General features: G+C 41.5%; 1 protein-coding gene across 9 annotated transcripts in view; it reads left to right on the top strand.

Moving 5' to 3' along the window:
• ADGRB2 (adhesion G protein-coupled receptor B2) overlaps positions 1-22707 on the top strand; it is a 491592-nt gene that overhangs the window by 266370 nt on the left and 202515 nt on the right. For all 9 annotated transcript variants that reach the window (XM_040424547.1, XM_040424546.1, XM_040424545.1 and 6 more), the window contains one exon: positions 19681-19767. In XM_040424547.1, coding sequence (XP_040280481.1) covers positions 19681-19767 — 87 coding nt within the window. The remainder of the gene's footprint in view (positions 1-19680; positions 19768-22707) is intronic.

Below are 22707 nucleotides of genomic sequence, written 5' to 3'. Positions count from 1 at the left end.
AGATTTGGTTAACCAAGACCATGTCAAAGTGTGGAAGAGGGTTTTAGCAAAGTCTCTCTCACTACAGTAAAGTCTCTATCTGGCTTAAGCAGCAAATACTACTGACTCCAATGCTCAACCATGTACAATCTGGACCTTCTTGGTTCTTTTTCTCTGTTTTCCCGAAGTACTGTAAAGGTAGTGAGGTCTTTCTCTCAGTAGATAATTATCAGAGGTGGTGATTCTCTGGAACTTTGGCTTAGTACTGTGTGAAGTGAGCAAATGTAGAATCCTCTCACTTCCTCTCCTAACTGTAGACTGAGATAAGAGTGGATCCAGGTCCCACACCTAACATCCTGCCGAGGCAGTGGCAGGATTATTAATCCCAACTGATCCATATAGAGATACTGTATGCTGGTACATTACATGGCATTAACAGATCAAATAACACTCAATAATATTGCATAACAATAACTGTTTGCAAGTACCCTGTTCTGGGGTTCTGGACTTGGCAACCAGTCTTCCTAGAAATCACATCTGATGTGTTGATTTTAAGAATTAGGTCTTTTGATGTATGTGGATATATTTTTATTTTTTCAGTGTTAAAATGTTTCCAATAAGTTTAAATATTAATTAAATATCCTATTTCCATTCTTTTATACGTGCATTTTTTTAAAATCAGTATTCCTCTTCCATGTTAAAATAAATATGGGTACAGCTTTTAGCCCATAAACATCAATGGGTTGAATTTAAAAATGCATACCGTATTTTTTCGCCCTATAAGATTCACCTAGGTATTAGAATTAGAGGAGGACAATAAGAAGAAAAAATGTTTCATCAGACCAGCAGTCAGACCCCCAATGTTAATTAGACCTCAGCTCACAGTCAGACACCCAATGTTAATAAGACTTCAGATCAGACCACAATGTTAAAGACCCCCAATCATACCTCAGATAAGAACCCCGTGCCTCTCATTAGCCCCCATATGCATCTCATCAGCCCCCATGCCTGTCATCAGCCCCCATATGAGCCCCCATGCCTCTCGTGAGCCCCCATGCCTCTCATCAACCCCCTTATATGAACCCTCATGCCTCTCATCAACCCCCATATGAGCCCTCATGCCTCTAATATAAGCCCCCATGCCTCTTATCAGCCACCATATGAGCCCCCATGCCTTTCATCAGCCCCCATATAACCCCCATGCCTCTCATCAGTCCCCATATGAGCCCCCATGCCTCTCATCAGCCCCAATATGAGCCCCCATGCCACAGAGAACTAAAAAAAAATCCACTAACCTCTCCGTCTCCTGTTCCAGACGCCACCACTCCTCACTTACAGTGCAATGCTCTTCATCCTGCCACCAGCTGTGCTGTAAAGTGGCACGCACAGCGTGAGGTCACAGAGTGCCCTCACGCTGTGTGCAGCCACAGCACAGCCAACAGCAGAGTACCAGGAAGCTGTGAGTACAGAGCTTTCACCGCTTCCCGGTCCTCCGGTACTAATGAGTGCTTCCATAATGGAAGCGCTCATTAGTATTCACCCCATAAGATGCAGGGGCATTTCCCCCACACTTTTTTTGGGGGGAAATGCATGTTATGGGGCAAAAAATCTGGTAATCCCTGTTTGTATACTTTGCATGTATGTATTTGTTCCAATTTTTACCATCTGTTTTTCTGCAAAAAATAGTCTGGTGATACCAAAGCCCAAGAGTGTAACTATAATTCATAAGGCCCCATAGCAATATAGGTTGGAGTGCCCACCACCTAGTCTATGAAAATTAAAACAGCAGCATAATTATCAAAAATTATAGTTATGTTTACTAGCTCAATACATCTTGCACCTGATTGGGCCCCTTCAATCTCTGGGCCCCATAGCAAGTGCTGTGACAACTGCTATGGCTGCTATGACTATAGTTACGCCCATGCCAAAGCCGGATATACTAGTTTACACATTACATTGTAGTGTATACAACCTGCTACTAAAGACAACTGTAGCTAGTATTATTAATAGTGTTATTATGTGGCAATTATATTATAAATTAAATTATGAAGTGTTAGGAAACAAGCAGGCAGTCATCTGGCCTTGATTTCTGGAAAAAAGCAAATAACCTAAAGTATAGTAGCAGGTATATGTCTTCTCAAATTTGGGATTTTAGTAAATTTTTGGGGATTCTAAGGGGGGGATTTTTTATCCACCCACCTTTCAAAAATGTGGAGTGTCTCGTGTAAAAATGACAAATAAGCTTAAAAAGTCATGAAGCTCTAGTTTGTGACATTTTGAATCCAGAATTCTGGAATGCAGAGTGTGATAATGCCCTCACGGAAATTTTTATTTAAATGTGCAATAATTTAAAATAAAATTTAATTGATCCTGCAGGGCAGGACTTTAAACATTTTGTACTGTATGTATAGAAACTGGCTTTTAATAAATTTCTGGAAAAAATGTTCACCTTCACAAGTTAGGCGTTGGCTATTATCTTAACACCTTAACACATAATGCCGTACATGTACGGCATTATGCACCCACAGTTGTATGGAGCGGGCTGCTGCAGTAAGCCCACTCCATACACAGCGGGTGCCGGCCTTATAATACAACAGGCACCCAGCCGCAATGACGGGGAATGATGATCATGCCAAACCCAATCATTTAACCCGTCAGATACCGTGATGCCTGTGAGGTAAGGCAGAGGGATGTGGCTTCCTCTGTCTTCCGATCGGAGCCCCTGCAGAGAAATCGCGGGGCTCCAATCTGTTACATCTGGGACCTGCCAAGACTTCCCAGGGCTGTCATAGTAACCTCACTGCTAAGCTGTGCACAAGGCACGGCTCAGCAGGGAGCACATCAAAATCCCATTCACCCTAATAGATCTCAATTAGGGTAAATGGGATAAGGGATCAAAAGATCCCAGGTTCTAGTCCCCTAGGGGGGCAAATAGTTATTAAGTTTAAAAGATAAAAAAAAATTAAAAGTTTACATATAAAAATATATAATAAATAAACATGCTAGGTATCGCCACATCTGAAAATGTCTGAACTATTAAAATATTAAAAAATGTTTCCTGCACCATGAGCGCCATAAGGGAAAAAAACACACAATTCGCATTCTTTAGTCACTTTGTCCCCCCAAATTTTTTTTATAACAGTGATCAAAAAGTCATACATACCACATAAATGGTATAAATAAAAACTAGTTTGTTTCACAAAGAACAAGCCCTCATACAGCTCTGTATTTTTTAAAAGTAATAAAACAAAATAAAAACTATGGAAGTTTGGTATCGTCATAATCATATTGAGCTGGGGAATAAGGATGTCATGTCAATTTTATTGAACACTGTGATGTCAAAACCCCAAAAACCTTGGTGAAATATTTTACTTCAATTTTACCCCAGAAATATTTTTTTTTTCCAATGGAAGACACGATAAATTGAAATGCATCTTGTCTCCCAAAAATAAGCTCTCATATGGCTATGTGGACAGAAAAATAAAAAAGTTATGGCTATTAGAACACGGGAAGGAAAAATATAAAATGCAAAAATGAAAATAGGCCTAGTCTTTAAGGGGTCAAAGATCTAGTATATTGATGTCATATTGAACTTTACCCATATAGTAAAGTAGGCAAAGCTACCAATGGCTGGGCATCGGTTTACTTTACATATTCTTTGTTCTCAAGAGTAATAAATAGTAGGTTATATCAGGGGTATAGTAAGACAGTAGGTGCTGTACGAGCCGTACATAGAGATAGCGTTATTGATATCATAAATGTTTTCATCAGGACAGGACTTACTACATGTGATAACTGATATTAGGCAGTTCCTGGAAGAAGTGTTGTCCTTCTGTCCTTCATTATTCATTATTCCCTGCATCTACCGTAGTTTTCGCTTTATAAGTAGTGATGTCGCGAACATAAAATTTTCAGTTCAGCGAACAGTACAGCGAACGAGAACTTCCGCAAATGTTCGCGAACTGGCGAACCGGGCGAACCGCCATAGACTTCAATAGACAGGCGAATTTTAAAACCCACAGGGACTCTTTCTGGCCACAATAGTGATGAGAAAGTTGTTTCAAGGGGTCTAACACCTGGACTGTGGCATGCCGGAGGGGGATCTATGGCAAAACTCCCATGGAAAATTACGTAGTGGACGCAGAGTCGGGTTTTAATCCATAAAGGGCATAAATCAACTAACATTCCTAAATTGTTTGGAATAACGTGCTTTAAAACATCCAGTGTGTGTATACGATCAGGTATGATGTTGTATCGATCAGGTAGTGTAAGGGTTACGCCCGCATCACAGACATTGACAGACCAAACTCCCCTTTTAATGCACCGCAAACAGTTCATTTGCACAACCGCAAACTCCCCATTTGCACAAGGTTGGATACCAAGCTAGCCACGTCCCGGTGATGTCATTGAAGGTTTCTTCCTCCACCCAGCCACGTACAACACCAAGGGTCCCCGAAAGGTCAATTGAATTGATTTTTCGAACGGGGAGATGGTTAAAAAAACGCTGGCTCCCTCCCCTTTGTTTTTATCCACGGTGACTGCGTCTGCGCCGTGCAATTTACTGTCACACCCGATATGAGTGGTATTTTCTGTAGTACTATTCTCATCAGTTTAATCCCTCTAACGTCCCCAATCTGGGTGCCATTTATTGAATAGATTTTTCGAACGGGGAGATGGTATCAGTGGTTGGCACTGGCAGTGGGCACACTACAGTCAGTAGAAGCGGGCCTGACACACACTGGCAGCAGGCAAGCAACTGAAATTACACTAAAGTGTAAAAATTAAATGCCTTATTTATCGGCAAGCTACTGTGCCACCCGGTATGAGTGGTTGGCACTGGCAGTGGGCACACTACAGTCAGTGGAAGAGGGCCTGACACACACTGGCAGCAGGCAAGCAACTGAATTTAGACTACTGTCTAAAAATTAAATGCCTTATTTATCGGCAAGCTACTGTGCCACCCGGTATCAGTGGTTGGCACTGGCAGTGGGCACACTACAGTCAGTGGAAGCGGGCCTGACACACACTGGCAGCAGGCAAGCAACTGAATTTAGACTACTGTCTAAAAATTAAATGCCTTATTTATCGGCAAGCTACTGTGCCACCCGGTATCAGTGGTTGGCACTGGCAGTGGGCACACTACAGTCAGTTGAAGTCGGCCTGACACACACTAGCAGCAGGCAAGCAGCTGAAATTACACTAAAGTGTAAAAATTAAATGCCTTTTTTATGCAAAGTCCTGTGCCAGCCGGTATGAGTGGTGGGCACTGGCAGTGGGCACACTACAGTCAGTGGAAGTCAGCCTGACACACACTGGCAGGCAACTAACCTTAGATTAAAGTGTAAAAATTAAGTGCCTATTTTTTAAGCAAAGTCCTGTGCCACTCGGGATGACAGGGGTGGGCACTGGCAGTGGGCACACTACAGTCAGTTGAAGTCGGCCTGACACACACTGGCAGGCAACTAACCTTAGATTAAAGTGTAAAAATGAAGTGCCTTTTTTTTAAGCAAAGTCCTGTGCCACACGGGATGACAGGGGTGGGCACTGGCAGTGGGCACACTACAGTCAGTTGAAGTCGGCCTGACACACACTAGCAGCAGGCAAGCAGCTGAAATTACACTAAAGTGTAAAAATTAAATGCCTTTTTTATGCAAAGTCCTGTGCCAGCCGGTATGAGTGGTGGGCACTGGCAGTGGGCACACTACAGTCAGTGGAAGTCAGCCTGACACACACTGGCAGGCAACTAACCTTAGATTAAAGTGTAAAAATTAAGTGCCTTTTTTTTAAGCAAAGTCCTGTGCCACACGGGATGACAGGGGTGGGCACTGGCAGTGGGCACACTACAGTCAGTTGAAGTCGGCCTGACACACACTAGCAGCAGGCAAGCAGCTGAAATTACACTAAAGTGTAAAAATTAAATGCCTTTTTTATGCAAAGTCCTGTGCCAGCCGGTATGAGTGGTGGGCACTGGCAGTGGGCACACTACAGTCAGTGGAAGTCAGCCTGACACACACTGGCAGGCAACTAACCTTAGATTAAAGTGTAAAAATTAAGTGCCTTTTTTTAAGCAAAGTCCTGTGCCACACGGAATGACAGGGGTGAGCACTGGCAGTGGGCACACTACAGTCTGTGGGCCTGCAGCTCCTCACACACAGGCAGGCCAGGCAACTGCAATATGTATATAAAGGAAAAAAAAAAGCAGACTAATGTTGCAGCCCTAAAAAGGGCTTTTTGGGGTGCTGTCAGGACGCTGTCCTTACAGCAGAGATCAGATGAGTCTTTCAGGACTGGAGTGGACACTGAATTCACTAGCCTAGCTATCGATTTCCCAATTAAATCAGCAGCAGTTACAGTCTCCCTCCTCTCACTAAGACTGCAGCTTCAGAATGAATCTAAAATGGATGCTGTGCAGGAGGTGGGAGGGTCTGGGAGGGAGGGTATGCTGCTGATTGGCTGGAATGTGTCTGCTGACTGTGAGGTACAGGGTCAAAGTTTGCTCAATGATGATGTATAGGGGGCGGACCGAACATCGCATGTGTTCGCCCGGCAGAGGCGAACGCGAACAAGCTATGTTCGCCGGGAACTGTTCGCCGTCGGATAGTTCGGGCCATCTCTATTTATAAGACGCACCCGATGATAAGATTCACCCCAGGTTTAAGAGGAGGAAAATAAGATTTATTTTTTTCATCAGACCTCATATCAGATCCTCAGATCAGACCCCCATAAATATCAGGACATCAGATCAGACCCCCATAAATATCAGGACATTAGATCAGGCCCCCATAAATATCAGGACGTCAGATCAGGCCCCCTAAAGCAGGACATCACATCAGCTCTTCATGTCAGAACCTCATCAGACCTTATATCAGCCCATAGTGAGACTCCCATCAGACCCACCTCGCCTGTGCTGCTCTGTCACCTGACTGCGTGCAACGTCAGATCATAGTGTACGTGGCCAGGACAGTGCAGCGCCGGCACCAGGAATGAAGACCGGGAGGGTGAGTACATGCGCTTGTAGCGCTTCATTCCCTAATCCCAGCACCTAAACCATACTAGTGAGCGCTTCCATAATGGAAGCGCTCACTAGTATTTGCTTTATAAGACGCACGCCCATTCCCCCCACACACACACACTTTTGGGGGATAAAAGTGTGTCTTATAAAGCGAAAAATATGGTAAATTCCCTATTTAATTATTGATTAACTGTTCCCTCTTCAGCCTTCTAGGTAGAAGCTATAGAAAACACACACCTACATATATATATATATATATATATATATATATATATATATATATCTTTACATCATGAACAACATATCCTTAAAATGTATACAGCAAATACATCTATGGGGCATGTTGGGCATATGCTTGCCCACTTTGCATCAACATAAGTTCTATTTCACTGCATTAAGTCTAGAATGACTAGAATTTCTATGTAAGGTGATCCTGCATAAATAATCCTGTATACCACCTGGAATCAATCCACCATGTATGCAACTTGGCCTATAAAATTGGCATAGACTTTTCAGCCATACATTAAACCACTGCTTAACATTGTGTAAGTCCCTCTCGTGCAGCCAAAACAGCTCTGAACCGAAACATGGACTCCATGAGACCTCTGAAGCTGTCCTGTCATTTCTGTAAGTTGTGAAATGGGGCCTTCATGTATTATACTTATCTTTCCAACACATTGTGCAAATGCTTAGCCATATTGAGACCTGGGGAATTTGGAGTCCAAACCATCAACTGTTTGTCATGTTCCTCAAACCATTCCTGAATAATTTTTGCAATGTGGCATGGCGCATTATCATATTGAAAGAGAACACTGCCATTAGGAAATACAATTGCGATGACGGGAGTACTTGGTATGCAACAACGTTTAGATAGATAGTATGTGTCAATATGAATGCAAGAAGACAAGGTATTCTAGCAGAATATTGCCCAGAGCTTTACACTGCCTCCACAAGCCACAAGCATGCCTTCCTTCATAGTGCATCCTGGTACCATGTCTTCTCTGGGTGAGCAACACATTAACAATTAGCTATCCACATGATGTAAAAGAAAATGTGATTCATCAGACCCGACCATCTATTTCCATTGCTCCATGGTCCAGTTCTGATGATAAAACTTTGTGGCTGCTTTTGGCAGTAGACAGGGATCCACATGGGGACTCTGACCCATTGGCAGTTATGCAGCCCCATATGGAGCAATCTGCAATGCACTGTGTAATCTGGCCTTTCTGTCAAAACCAGGATTACATTTATCATCAGTTTCTGCAAAAGTAAGTGCATTCCAGCAACACCCCACAAAACCTGCCATTTTGTATATGCACTAACTAATTCTGAGCCACCATAATTTGGCTCTTGTCAAAGTTGCTCAGCTCCTTACAGTTGACCAATTCCTGATCTTGCACCACTTGACAAGTGGTATTATCACTAGATACACTATCAATGTTATTCACTTCACTTGTCAGGGGTTTTGGTGTTACAGTGGCCTGCAAAAGTTTAGACACTCCTGTTCAAAATTACTGTTACCATGAACAGTTTAGCAAGTTGAAGATGAAATTATCTCCAAAAGCCATAAAGTTAAAGATTCTCATTGTATTTTAGGTAAAAACTAATTTTCTTTTTCATCTTTTTCATTTTCAAAATAACAAAAAAAGAAAAAAAGCCCAAAGCAGAACTTTGGACACCCTGCATGGTTAGAACCTAATAGTATCCCCTTTGGCAAGTATCACAGCTTAGAAATACATTTTGTAGCCAGCCAAGAGTCTTTCAATTCTTTCTTGAGGGATTTTCATCCATTCTTCCTTGCAAATGTCTTCCAGTTCTGTGAGATTTCTGGGCTGTCTTGAATGCACTGCTATTTTGAGGTCTATCCACAGATTTTCAATGATGTTTAGATCGAGGGACTGTGTGGGCCATGGTAAAACCTTCAGTTTGTGCCTTTTGAGGTAGTCTTATGTGGATTTTGAGGTATGTTTAGGATCATTATCCATTTGTAGAAGCCATCCTCTTTTCAACTTCAGCTTTTTTACAGTTGGCGTCATGTTTGCTTCCAGAATTTACTGGAATTCCATTGAATATATTCTTCCCTCTACCCACAAAATGTTCTCTGTGCCTTTGGCTGTAACACAACCCCAAATAATGATAGATCCCTCCCAACCTTATTGGTCCACAATACTTGTTTCCAAAATGCCTCAGGCTTGTTTAGATGCTCTTTTGCAAACTTCTGACGCAGAATTTTGTAGTGAGGATGCAGGAGAGGTTTTCTTCTGATTATTCTTTCATGAAGGCAATATTTGTGCCGATGTCGTTGAACAGTAGAACAATGCACCACCACTCTAGAGTCTTCTAAATCTTCCTGAAGGTCTTTTGCAATCAAGCAGGGGTTCTGATGTGACTTTCTAGCAATCCTACAAGCAGCTGTCTCTGAACTTTTCTTGGTCTTCCAGACCTTCTCTTGACCTCCACTGTTACTGTTAACTTCCATTTCTTTTGCACAAAGGAAATGGCAACCTGAAAACGCTTTACTATCTTCTAATAGCCTTCTCCTACTTTGTGGGTCTCAAAACATTTTAATTCTCAGAATGTTAGGCAGCTGCTTAGAAGAACCCATGGCTGCTGTTTTTTGGGACAAAGTTAGAGGAGTCTGGGCCTTTATAAAGCTTTGAAATTTTCATCACCTGGCTTTTTCTCATGATGATTGTAAACCCTAACAGGCCATTCAAGGTCTGAGCTCTGAACACTCAAATCTCCTTGAGTTACCATACTTTTGCAAGGTACTTAAAATGTTGAAAAGAATATTTCATCTTTAACTTAATGCATTTTGGAGATCATTTCATCTTCAACTTGTTCACAGTAACAGTAATGTTAACCAGGGGTGCCCAAAGTTTTGCATTACACTGTACATATGGCTAATGGATGGATATGTCATAGTAACATAGTATATAAGGACGAAAAAAGACATTTGTCCATCCAGTTCGGCCTGTTATCCTGCAATTTGATCCAGAGGAGAGTAAAATAAAACCTGTGAGGTACAAGCCAATTTTCCCCACTTAAGAGGGAAAAATTCCTTCCCGACTCCAATCAGGCAATCAGAATAACTCCCTGGATCAACAACCCCTCTCTAGTAGCTATAACCTGTAATATTATTACACTCCAGAAATACATCCAGGCCCCTCTTGAATTCCTTTATTGTACTCACCATCACCACCTCCTCAGGCAGAGAGTTCCATAGTCTCACTGCTCTTACAGTAAAGAATCCTTTTCTATGTTTGTGTACAAACCTTCTTTCCTCCAGACGCAGAGGATGTCCCCTCGTCACAGTCACAGTCCTGGGGATAAATAGATGATGGGAGAGATCTCTGTACTGACCCCTGATATATTTATACATATTAATTAGATCTCCCCTCAGTCATCTTTTTTCTAGAGTGAATAACCCTAATTTTGATAATTTTGTCAGGGTACTGTAGTTGCCCCATTCCAGTTATTACTTTAGTTGCTCTCCTCTGAACCCTCTTCAGCTCTGCTATGTCTGCCTTGTTTACTCGAGCCCAGAACTGTACACAGTACTCTATGTGTGGTCTGACTAGTGATTTGTAAAGTGGTAGGACTATGTTCTTATCACGGGCATCTATGCCCCTTTTGATGCAACCCATTATCTTATTGGCCTTGGCAGCAGCCGCCTGACAATGGTTTGTACTGCTTAGTTTGCTGTTTATTAAAATTCCTAGATCCTTTTCCATGTCAGTGTTACCAAGTGTTTTACCATTTAGTATGTACGGGTGACTTGCATTATTCCCATGTGCATAACTTTACATTTGTCAGTGTTAAACCTCATCTGCCACTTATCTGCCCAAGCCTCCAATCTATCCAGATCCATCTGTAGCAGTATATTGTCCTCTTCAGTGTTAATTACTTTACACAGTTTAGTGTCATCTGCAAAAATTTATATTTTACTGCGCAAGCCTTCTACAAGATCATTAATAAATATATTGAAGAGAATAGGGCCCAATACTGACCCCTGAGGTACCCCACTAGTGACAGTGACCCAATCTAAGTATGTACCGTTAATAACCACCCTCTGTTTTCTATTACTGAGACAATTACTTACCCACATACAGACATTTTCTCCCAGTCCGAGCATTCTCATTTTATATACTAACCTTTCATGTGGTACAGTGTCAAATGCTTTGGAGAAGTCCAGATATACGACATCCATTGATTCGCCGCTGTCAAGTCTAGAACTTACCTCCTCATAGAAACTGATTAAATTTGTTTGACATGACCGATCCCTCACGAAGCCATGCTGATATGGCGTTATTTGCTTATTTTCATTGAGGTCCTCCAAGATAGCATCTCTTAGAAAACCTTCAAACAGTTTACCCGCAACAGATGTTAAACTTACTGGCCTATAATTTTAAGATTTTTCTTGAGAATTTGTTGAGTATTTTTCTCAGGATAAATATATATGCCAAATGTGCATGGATAACATACTGTTAACATGACCTCAAAGTGGATTTATAGTTTGTATCAACATCCTTTAAATTTTGTAATGTCTTTTTTTTTTACCTTTATTGTTCCTATCTGCTGTTCTGGGCTGTGGTCACACGATCATGTCCATGCAGCTCTTTATTATTTCCTGTGATATTATGTCCATGGCCATGTCAGGGATACAAGCATGTCTACATCACCAGCTGGGTGGGAGGAGCTATAAACTAAAATTGTTAGGGGCAGCACAGGAAGCGGTATATACAAAATGGAAACCAATCAGAGGGATTTGTTTACATGGTATAAACGCATAAGTGAATCCAAACTGCAAAAGAAAAAGTATGGGGTAGATGTACATGAGGTAAGCAACTACATAAGCATATCCAAAACCCCAAATCCTGGAAAACCACTTTAAGGACATGCCATTGTTTGTCATGACAGTGGCTACAGAAGGTAAAGTGAAATGTGGATCTAGCTAATCTTTGTATACATCAATATCATAAACACCTTCATTTTATTGATATAAGGCTGAGTTTACACCTTAAGGTCCTGCAGAGATCCGATTCTTCTGAAGACTAAAGTTGATTGTACAAAGAGCATTTACACCCAGTGATTTTCTGCCATGATACAAATGATTCCATTCTAACATTGATCAGAGTTGGAGAATGGGAGGTCATTGATTCCTTTGCCGACAGCTAAAAACAACTGTGTTCACATGCAATGATAGGACCTGTCTAATGACAGAAATATTTATCACTGCAAGAATTATTGTCCATTGAATAAAGTCACGACAGGTTTCAGAAAGAGCTATTATCACGCCGTACACCAAAAATGAGTCAGATTGCTTTCCAAATCATAGCCAGCCCTACAGAGAACAGCCAGGGTAAAGAGCCTATGAGTCTTGGAATGTCTTGGCCATTTCCTTGAATATCCTATAATCAGCACATGAAGGGACGGTGTGTGTCGATAATATGTGCTGGAATTCAGTATATGTGTGCCTAGGAGTGCTCTCAATGTATTCATGTGTTCAGGGCACACAGTCATTTCTATTCTTTGTGAATGTGTGGGGAGCCGGAATCTTGGTTACCAGAGCAACGCAGGGATGGAAGAGACACGGGGACTGATGGGGGGGCGCTGAGAACCTGCATCTCACTAAGAGTTTGGGAGGATTCCAGGAGGTGACAGGACCACCCAGTAGCAATATAATGATGACTGTGTGGTATCTGGCTTGCAGCTTCCTCCTTACCTCATACCCTTCCTGCGTTTGTGTAGGATATATTCACTTCACCCGCTAGGATAACATGTCCACGAGCGCATTTAATTAGCCTTTTTTAACATTCCAATAATGAAACGGTACAATTTGCATAGTGAGACGTGTTTGTTTCAAAACAATGGCGCCTGACACATCAGATTATTAATAATTACAGTATTCAGCAATAGCGGCACAATCTGCTCAAGAAACAGGACAGCTAGAAGCCCGAGCATGTAATTTTTGCAAGGGGACTTCAGGGACTCGATGGGAGGGAATCAGAGAGCGTACTCCAAAACATCTGAATGTTAAAGTTTGCTATTTCATAAACAAGGACACAGAATTCATTTTGGTGAACCCACACAATATATCAGAGAATTGGCTAGACAATAACATAATATAATCTGTACCCACTGCATTTCACTGGCATTTGACTGGGAAATCAGAATAACTGTATCTGGGAACCTTAGCTCTCTATGGTGTTAGAAATGTCTAAAAATTTATTTGGGGTCCGATTTGGTTGAATTGATCGCTGGATTTGATTCAGTTCAAATAAATTTAGTTTGAATCAAAAGTTTCCCAATTTCCCTAAAAAGTCATGTGTGACAGTCCCAGTCTGTTAGGACTTTATCCAACCTCTTTCAAGCTCTTTAAAGGGATTCTGTCACCAGATTTAACCCTATTAAACTAGCTGACATTAGCGATGTGCTAATGTCAGCTAAACCTAACTAGCCTATTCCTACTTGTATCTATGCCCCCGTTACTCGAGAAATATAACTTTATAATATGCTAATTAGCCTCTAGTTGCAGGGGGGGGGGGGGGGCGTTGTTCCTGCTCCTAGAGGCTCCGTTCTCCCACCTTTGTCGCCTCCCTCCAAGTCCTGATTGACGGGCCCAGGGAGCGCTTGCGTCTGTCTGACAGGCCTGTGCTCTGGTGAAATCTTGCGCCGTTCAGCATTCGGCACAGGCGGGGTGAGGGAAAGACGCTCGCAGGCTGCCAGCTTCCTCACCGCGCCTGCGCCGAATACTGAACGGCACGAAAAGGTACAGCAGAAAAGACACTCCCCTTAGGCTGCCAGCTTGATATAAATCTAGTAGAACAAGGATTCAGGAGATCTCTGGATCCATGTGAGGTACAGGGCTGGTTCGAGCGTTGTTAGAAAGAGATTGTCATGTTCTATATGATGTCTGATTTTCATTTTTCACATTAACCATGGGATAACTCCTTTAACACCATGGAGTTGTCTTTTGCAGGAAGAAGACATTATTAGACAGTAGCCTGTAATAGGGTAATAGCATATAACTTACAGACTGTGTGAGAAGGAACTAGCTCACTAGGTATTTGATGGCTTTTGAATTAACTGAGATGTAGCTGACACAATATATTGTACTGGCGGACACTGTTGTATAGTCACTACACTTCACTTTTTTAATGTTTGTTGAATTGATACTACAAGAAAGCAATTGTTTACACCAGGGGTGGGGAACCTTTTTGCTGGCGACGGGTCATACAAAACAAAAAAAAATATAGCAGTCTAATTTTTTTAAGTTGAGAATATTATATATTTACTTCTTTATATCTTGGCATTAATGGCAGCCAAGCTCATCCCAGGAGGGTCCAGAGAGCGGTTCACCCAGCTTCTATTCTCCTTGCCACTGTCCCTGCCTCTGCCTTTGCAACCGTCCCTGCCTCTGTCCCTTTCTCAGCCTCAGATCAGCCCCCCACCTCCATCAGCCTCAGATCAGTCTCCCATCAGATCCCCCCAGCCTATAACAGACTCAGATCAGACCCCCATCAGACCTCCCAGCCTCAGATCAGACCCCCTCAGTCTCCATTAGCCTCAGATCAGACCCCCTCATCCTCCATCAGCCTCAGATCAGCTTACATCAGACCCTCCCAACCTGCATCAGCTTCAGAACAGCCCCCAGCCTCTAACTAAACTCCCCCCCCCCCCCCCCCCCCCCAGCCTGCACTATCCTCAGATCGAGCTCCCAGATCAGACGTTTAAAAAATAAAATAAAATAAACTTACCACTCCAGCTCAGGATGACACTGCCACTCGGCAGATTCACTCACCCTCCCTGGTCTTCTTCCCACAGTGCTGTTAGAACACACAGTGCATCTCACCATGTTGTTTAATGGGCTGCATAGCTGCAGACTGGTCAGAGGGCCCATGTTGATGTCCTTCCACCAACAAAAAAATGCCTACAGTAGGTAAGAATTAGAACTGGACCATGGTGCAATGGGAGAGGGTGTCCCAATCTGATGTTTTATTTCATAGCATGTGGGTGAATGTTCATATTTTACTAACGGAAGAAGGAAAGCCAGTGGAAAGGTTATGATGCTCTGGGCAATGTTCTGCGGGGAAACTTTGCATCCTGTCATTCATATGGATGTTACATTCATAGGTACCACCTAACATTGTTGCAGACTAAATAAACTCCCTCCTGGCAATGGCTAAAAGAGACAGTGGCTTATTTTCCTAGGATAATGAGCCCTGAACATTGAAAAGATTATTCAGGAATGGTTTGAAGAATAGTTTGAAGAGGAGTTTAACGTGTTGACTTGGCCTCCAACTTCCCAAAATCTCAATCTGATCTGTAGGGTCTGCTTAAAAAACTGTAAAGTCTAAAAGTCTGATCCAGGGAGACCCCACCTCACAACTTACTTGACTTAAACAATGTACTGCTAACGTAATGTTATGGCTGGTCAGTGATGGGTGGGACCAGAAATGATCATGGGGTATGACAATAGTAATAGAAAGGTGGAACGTTACCTGGACACAGGCCTCTCACCCAGTTAAGCCAGTACTCTCTGCTCTGCACTGATGAGGGGCAATAACCCCGAAACAGCTGTCTGCAGATGAGGTGCTGGCTTATTTAATATCCAAGTCATGTCTCAAGGCTTATTTTAAGAGCTGAACATTGACCTATAGGATAGCTGCCTTACATCTGGTGGCATTAGAGGCAGAGCTTGTTAAGAGCTTTCCCTAACAGAAAGGTGGAACTACATGGTTTAAACCTACAGACACGGTGGGCAAAATCTCTCTGATTGGCAAGAATGTGCTAGAAGTAAACATTTATCTCAGAGGACTAATGCTTTCCATAGCAAGCGACTAGTTTTAGGTTTAAATTGGCTTTGGAAAAATGACTTTTATTGTCCAGTTGATTTCCATGGTCAGTATCACTCTATTACTTAGATACTGTTTTAAAAACTATTCCTCATTGTCTGTGCTCTGTGCACTCAATTTATGTCCTTGACAGTACCTAAGGTGAAAAGATATATTTCACCTCCATACAGACAAAAATCTCAAACTCGTATAGATCCAGAGCAGCACGGTTTTAGCTTCATCTTCCCAGTGGAAGACGTACCTTGCATATTTAATCACACAAGCATTATACCCAGAAGGGGAAATGATTCATGTTTTGCACCAGAAAACATACATCTAGGGCTCCGTCCTGAAGGCTGCACGTTGAAGACTAGAATGTAAAGTGAGATACATGAATTGTGTTCTTTATTTGTGCATCTAGCTATTAGCTAATTAGGATTTATCCAGAAGGGGGCAGATTTACTCTATCATGCAGGGCTTAGCAAGCAATGCTCTGTGGTTTACATGTACTATAAAGGGGGAAATCGATCAAAATTAGCGTTATTTTTCTTTTGATGGCAAACTCAGTTTAATCAACATTTGGGAAGTATGAAATGAAGAACTGATTAGAATAGCTTGTTCAATGTGTCTAACCAATTAAGAAAAAGAAACGTACGTTAAGGTCTGCCGTATTAAGCCTGGCTCCTACACATTTCAATCCTTGATTGTGAAGTACGGAGGAGACAAATACTGACTTATGAGTATGGGAAGAAATCTATTGCACATGTGGTAACTTCAGTTGTGTGGACACTGGGGTTTTATGTTACTACTTTATGACTCAAGAATTTCAGTACTTTATAGTTTATTTGGGCCATTTTGGCAACTTTTAAGTGTCATATGCTATGATGATATTGAAACTGAATGGTGGCAGTGTATGTCCGTATTATTTGCCCAATTTTTGTTGTATTATTTAGGAATGTATGGTGGCATTGTTTGAGCATTGATTTACACTATAATGTGAGCAATATGACTATGTACTTTCAGAAGTAGCTTCATATTTTTATAGGAAGTCCAAGGAAAAGTGTATAAAAGATGTATTTAATCTCTGTACCCATGGCAGCAACAGCTACTGTTTGTGCACCTTTACACCTCAATGTACAGATACGCTGGGTTGAATTTATCATGAGGATAACATTTGAAGTTAGTTTATCTTGAGTTTCCATTGGCGTAATTTGTGCCAAATTTGTTGCACCTAGCTCTTGTCTAGAAATGCTACTGTAGTTTTTTATGCCACTCCCCCCCTCCCTATTGGAGTGATGCATTCATCAACAGATTTACCAGAGGAAATGTTACCGAGATCCTTAGACTTCCATAACTTCTAGGATTTTCCCCAACAAAGTAGTGGTGAAAAAAAGACTAGGTCAGCACCCCAAACTGGCTCCAGATCTTTTGGCAAACCACGCCCACTAGTCCATCCAATATTCAGAACTGTAGTAAGTCATGTAAAAATTTTAAAAGTTTCACATCTTTGCACAAATAAGTCCTAAACATTTTAAAAGCCCTATTTTTCAACTTTTTAAAGTCATAATTCTGAAGTGCAGAAGTTGAGAAATTTCCCATCTGTATTTCTGCCCATTTCTGCCCATTTTGACTCACACAGAAAGTATAATGGAGGAAAAAGAGATAGGGAATTGTTCCTTAGTTATCTTGTGTGCAAACAAGTCTTAAAGGGGTTGCGTTACTTTGGCAAGTGGCATTTATCATGTAGAGAAAGTTAATACAAGCCACTTACTAATGTATTATGATTGTCCATATTTCCTCATTTGCTGGCTGGATTCATTTTTCCATCACATTATACACTGCCCGTTTCCATGGTTACAGACCACCCTGCAATCCAGCAGTGGTGGTTGTGCTTGCACACTATAGGAAAAAGTGCTGGCCTCTGGTGGCTGGGACCGTGGGAGCACACATAGGCTGGTGCTTTTTCCTATAGTGTGCAAGCAGGGACACCACTGATGGATTGCAGGGTGGCCTGTAACCATGGAACGAGCAGTGTATATTGTGATGAAAAAATGAATCAAGCAAAGGAAGGAATATGGACAATCACAATACATTAGGAAGTGTCTTGTATTGACTTTCATTACATGATAAATGCTATTTGCTGAAGTGAGACAGCCCCTTTAAAGGAATTGTCCGGCTTTGGAGCTGACAAACCCAATGGTCCAGAACTGTTATGTTCAGGGGAACGTCCTGACCATAGAGATTGTCGGCTCCAACGCCAGACAACCCCTTTAAGTTGGGAATTTTTTATACTATACATCCAGGGATAAATCTTTGTAACAAAATTTTCTATGTCTATGGTACTAAAATAATTTGTAATCAGTTGAGATTGTTAGAAAGTGGTTGTTAGAGAATAACAGAACAGTGTCATGAGAATAACAATGGATCCTTTATTGCACTTACCAGGTCATTGTAGAATAATTAGGACATCATTCTCTCCTTATGTTAAGAAGGTCAGCACCTGGATTTAGCATCCAAAATACTGCATTTACAACAGGGATAATGTGAAAATCGGCTTAAAAGAGTTATCCAGTCTCCTGATATTGATGACCTGGCTTGTTCTTGTATTATAAGGCACATAGTTTTATCATACCTTGTAATAGCAGTTTATTGGTTGTTAAGGACAGAGCTTCCTGACACCCACCTAAGACAACAATCCGTTTTTGCAGGTCTTCCTGCTGTTGGCATTTGTATGAGAGAACAAATTTATCATTTAAATATGACACTTTTTGTGGCATGAAAAAAATCACAAACTGCTCGTTTGCAACTTCTTTAACGGCACTTGCACTAAAATTTTAGTGCAAGTGCAGCTTCTCTCCCGGCCTTGGCGCTTTCCTAAAGAGGAGGCGGGATCACATTTATCATTTTCTGTGGCAATTTTCTGACATAGAAGAGCATATAAATCTAAGCCAGCCAGGGACTGGCGTAGATTTCTGTTCAGGCACATGGACTTCCGGATGCAGAGCTTAATCTATGACAAGGAGCAGCATCTGGTAGCGCGCCTGGTTATCATAGCCTGACATACGCCGCCGGGCAATGATAAATCTGCCCTTATTTTGTTTTACCATACAGTATGGGTGGTTATCAGAGCTCTCTGTTCATGACAATCAACCTGTTGAATAATGACTTTAAGCTGGCCATACACATTATACGTATGCCGACCAAACATGCAGATTTTGGGCATGATTAAGACACGTAGATTTGGGGAATGATTAGGGGTGGACAATTTAATTTCAACTTCCTAATCCATTTGAGGCAATAAGCTGCTGCCAGAGGAGTCTGGCTGTGGCTTTCTCCCCTCTTACTACTGAGAACACATGCAGATAATGGTTCTCACTATGGTTCAGTGGCGTTTCAGGCCCTTGGTAACCCTTTTGAAATTAAAATACGTCATCAGTTTTTTTCTCACATCTTCTGGAATTTCCTTTGATCATAGTACAGTGTCCTTGTCGACACTTTGTGGTCAAACTCATGACAAGGTTCACTGGCTCACTGGTGTAGTGTAGATCAGGCCTTGTTATCTTCAATCTGCTGAAGGTATTAAAGTACCGTAAGTCTCTTAATTAACTAAGGGACAATAATTTTCTGTTCAAGGTCAGTAATTTGGTAGATTACTTACATTTGAATTTCTGTTTTAAGATATCTGTATTCATAAGATGCTAAAATTGCATAGCAGACCTGCTTGCTGTCAAATGATATTTCGTTCCCTATGATTCTGCAAACGCTGCATCTCAGTATTTGTGAGTTTCAAGTTTTGTTAGTATAATATAGTATGAGATCTTAGTCACTGACAGTTTTTTTTCCCCTTTTAAGGTGAAGATGAACAGGAAGAGAATCAGAAGGTCAAAACCCAGAGGCCACGATCTGCAGATGAGCCTGCTGTATACATGGCACAGACAGGTGAGACAAAGTCTACAATTCATATTTTATTTCAAGTCTTCAACAATTGTCATAACCTTATGAATACAAATATATATTTAAAACCCTAGATACATTACATGCAATTCAATGAGAAGTGAATTAGATCTCCAGATAAACAATCACCTGTTGATAGAATATGTCAAGTAAAATATGTTGATGACAAGTCATGGAATCATAATAACAGTATAAATATTACAAGTATTAATATGTAAAACATTTGCATTAGGGATTCCATTAAAAATAATTGAATTAAATGGCTAAAGAATACAATAATTGCTTACTATATAATGAAAATAGCTGCAATAAGATGTAATTGTGAGGAACTACTATGGTCACCATCCAGAACCACAGCCAGCAACTCAGAAACAGTTACTAGTCTTTCTTAACCACTCTGGTTGGTAGGAATCTTCACCAGTCTGCCACAAGTCCAGATAGATTTGGTTGCTAGGACCCAGGTTACATCTGTGGAATAGGTAGCAGAAAACTGGTGCAACCTCACTAGAACTAGACTTGGCCAGGCATGCAAAGTAGTAGAAAGCAGGGTCAAGACCAGGAGAGATGCAGAAAAGCCAAAACACTGGGAAAGGGGTTAATCCAGAAACACAACACATTTAAAATACCAGGAAAATTTGTGGAAACTAAATCAGCGGCCAAAGGCTTAATGCAGACAACAAGCCTTAGTCAGATACCAGGAGTTCAAATGCAGCAGTACTGAGTAGCAGAAGCCAGTATAACAAAATCACAGGTAATGGCAATTGCTGAGTTGCAGTCTTAAATCCCCCGCTTAGCTCTGGGATTGAACGCTGAGCCAGGAAGCTGGTTGACCAGCTTGGCACGACTAGTCGGTAAGGCGACCTCCCAGTGCGCCATGCACAGTATCTAGGCTCAGTAAACTGGTGACACTAATGGTGGGTAATAAAACACAATTTAGAAGAACTGCTGAAGAACAAAAGATGTTGAAGGAAGACATCACTTAAAATAAGGATCTCACAAGCGGTCCAAAACTGATCAGTTTTGCCCTTAATACATTCTGAATAGATAAGGATCCGCTCAGAATGCATCAGTTTGCCTCCGTTCCGCCTCCATTCTGCTTTGGAGGCGGACACCAAAACTCTGCTTGCAGTGTTTATGGGTCCGTCTGACGAAACTGAGCCAAACCGATCCGTTTTCACTGACACAATATGGCACAATAGAAAACAGATCCGTCTCCCATTGACTTTCAATGGTATTCAAGACGGATCTGTTTTGGCTATGTTAAAGATAATACAAATGGATCTGTTCTGAACGGATGTGGTTGTATTATCTGAACGGATGCGTTTGTGCAGATCCATGACTGATCGGCACCAAACGCGAGTGTGAAAGTAGCCTTACTGTGGAGACTAGTGGGGAAAACGACAGGAAATATTAAGATGGAGGATGACATAACCCTGGGAGGGAGGAGATATCTTGCACTGATTGTCTCAGAAACTGACAGGCAGCCTGATCAGCGAATTGGGTGAAGGGCAGGACGAGGAGGAAGAAATGCCATTCTGTGCACACCTAGAGATGTAATACGGCATGTGTAAATGTGTCAATTTTCAATACCAGTGTGCATTGTGTTTGTAGAGGGGGAGGGACAATTAATTCCTCCTCTGTCTTTAAATTCCAGAAAAAAAACACTGTACTGCTAGTTCTGTTTAATAATCTGTGTACCAAACCTGTGACTTTACACTTATATATGCTTCATATTAAAATGTCTGGCAAACAGAAGACTGCAAAAGAAAAGGCTGATCATCCAAGAGACATAATGTGGGTAGTACTGCAGTAGCAGCAGTAGCAGCACCAGCCGTCCAGCCAGTAGTAGTAGTATGTCACAGTTCTCCAACACTTCCAACAGGCAGCAGATTATTATTAATGAGGAAGAGGTTCTGGTGAAGGCAGGTGAAACCGTACATAGCTGTGTTGATGATGGTAGTAGGAGTAGTGGCATTTTTTAGCCATTACAGTCTTGGCTTGGAGGGTGAGGATTATGATGATGATTGTGTGTTAGACAAGACCTGGGAGCCAGATTGGTGAGGTGGAGACAACAGAGGAGTATAGAGGAGGCCATGGCTGCAATAAAGAACAGAGGCAACATATGTCCAAAACTTCCAAAAGAACTGGCAGGGCCAGATCTGCATCTATTGTGGTCAGCTCGGGAACTGATGATGCTGCCAATACTGTGGGCACAGACTCAAAATGTGCCAGATCTAGGCCAAACTCGGCTGCCGCTAGCTCTGTGTAAGGCCCCATTCACACGTCCACAATTTCGTTCCGCATTTTGTGGAACGGAATTGCGGACCCATTCATTTCTATGGAGATGCACGATGTGTGGCCCGGCTCCGGAAATGCAGACCCGTACTTCCCAAAAAAAATAGAACATGTCCTATTTTTGAAAAAATATGTGGTAGCAGGCACTCTCTGATTTGGAGTCACATATTAGTTGTAGCAATAAGTACAGATAATACTGAGTAATCAATAAATTAGATGTATTTCTATAAATTGCAGAATAACAGGTAATACAAAAATAAATAATAATAATATTAATATAATAAAAATAATAAATAGTAGGATGAATAAGCAATAGGTAGTGGTCCCAAATACTAATAAATAGATGGACATAAAAGATAGTAAAACCAGGTGACTGTTAGAATGAGTCAATCTTGCACATATAGTCCTTCCATTAGTAAAAGTTAAATACTATCCATTTTTGTGATATTCGCTGGCAAACTTAAATTTCGGGTTATAGCTGATCTGAAATTATATTGCTGATCCCAAGTACAAGTCTTAGTATACTGCTGGTATCAAGTTAAAATTGTATTCAATAAAAACACAGATAACCCTCCTGTTGATTAGTATTGTATCAGAGGGAGTCTGTCAACGGAACTTACGTGTGGGGTG

The sequence above is a fragment of the Bufo bufo genome, chromosome 3 (genome assembly GCF_905171765.1).
Source record: "Bufo bufo chromosome 3, aBufBuf1.1, whole genome shotgun sequence".
NCBI lineage: Eukaryota > Metazoa > Chordata > Amphibia > Anura > Bufonidae > Bufo > Bufo bufo.
This window is presented reverse-complemented; position numbering and strand designations above follow the sequence as displayed.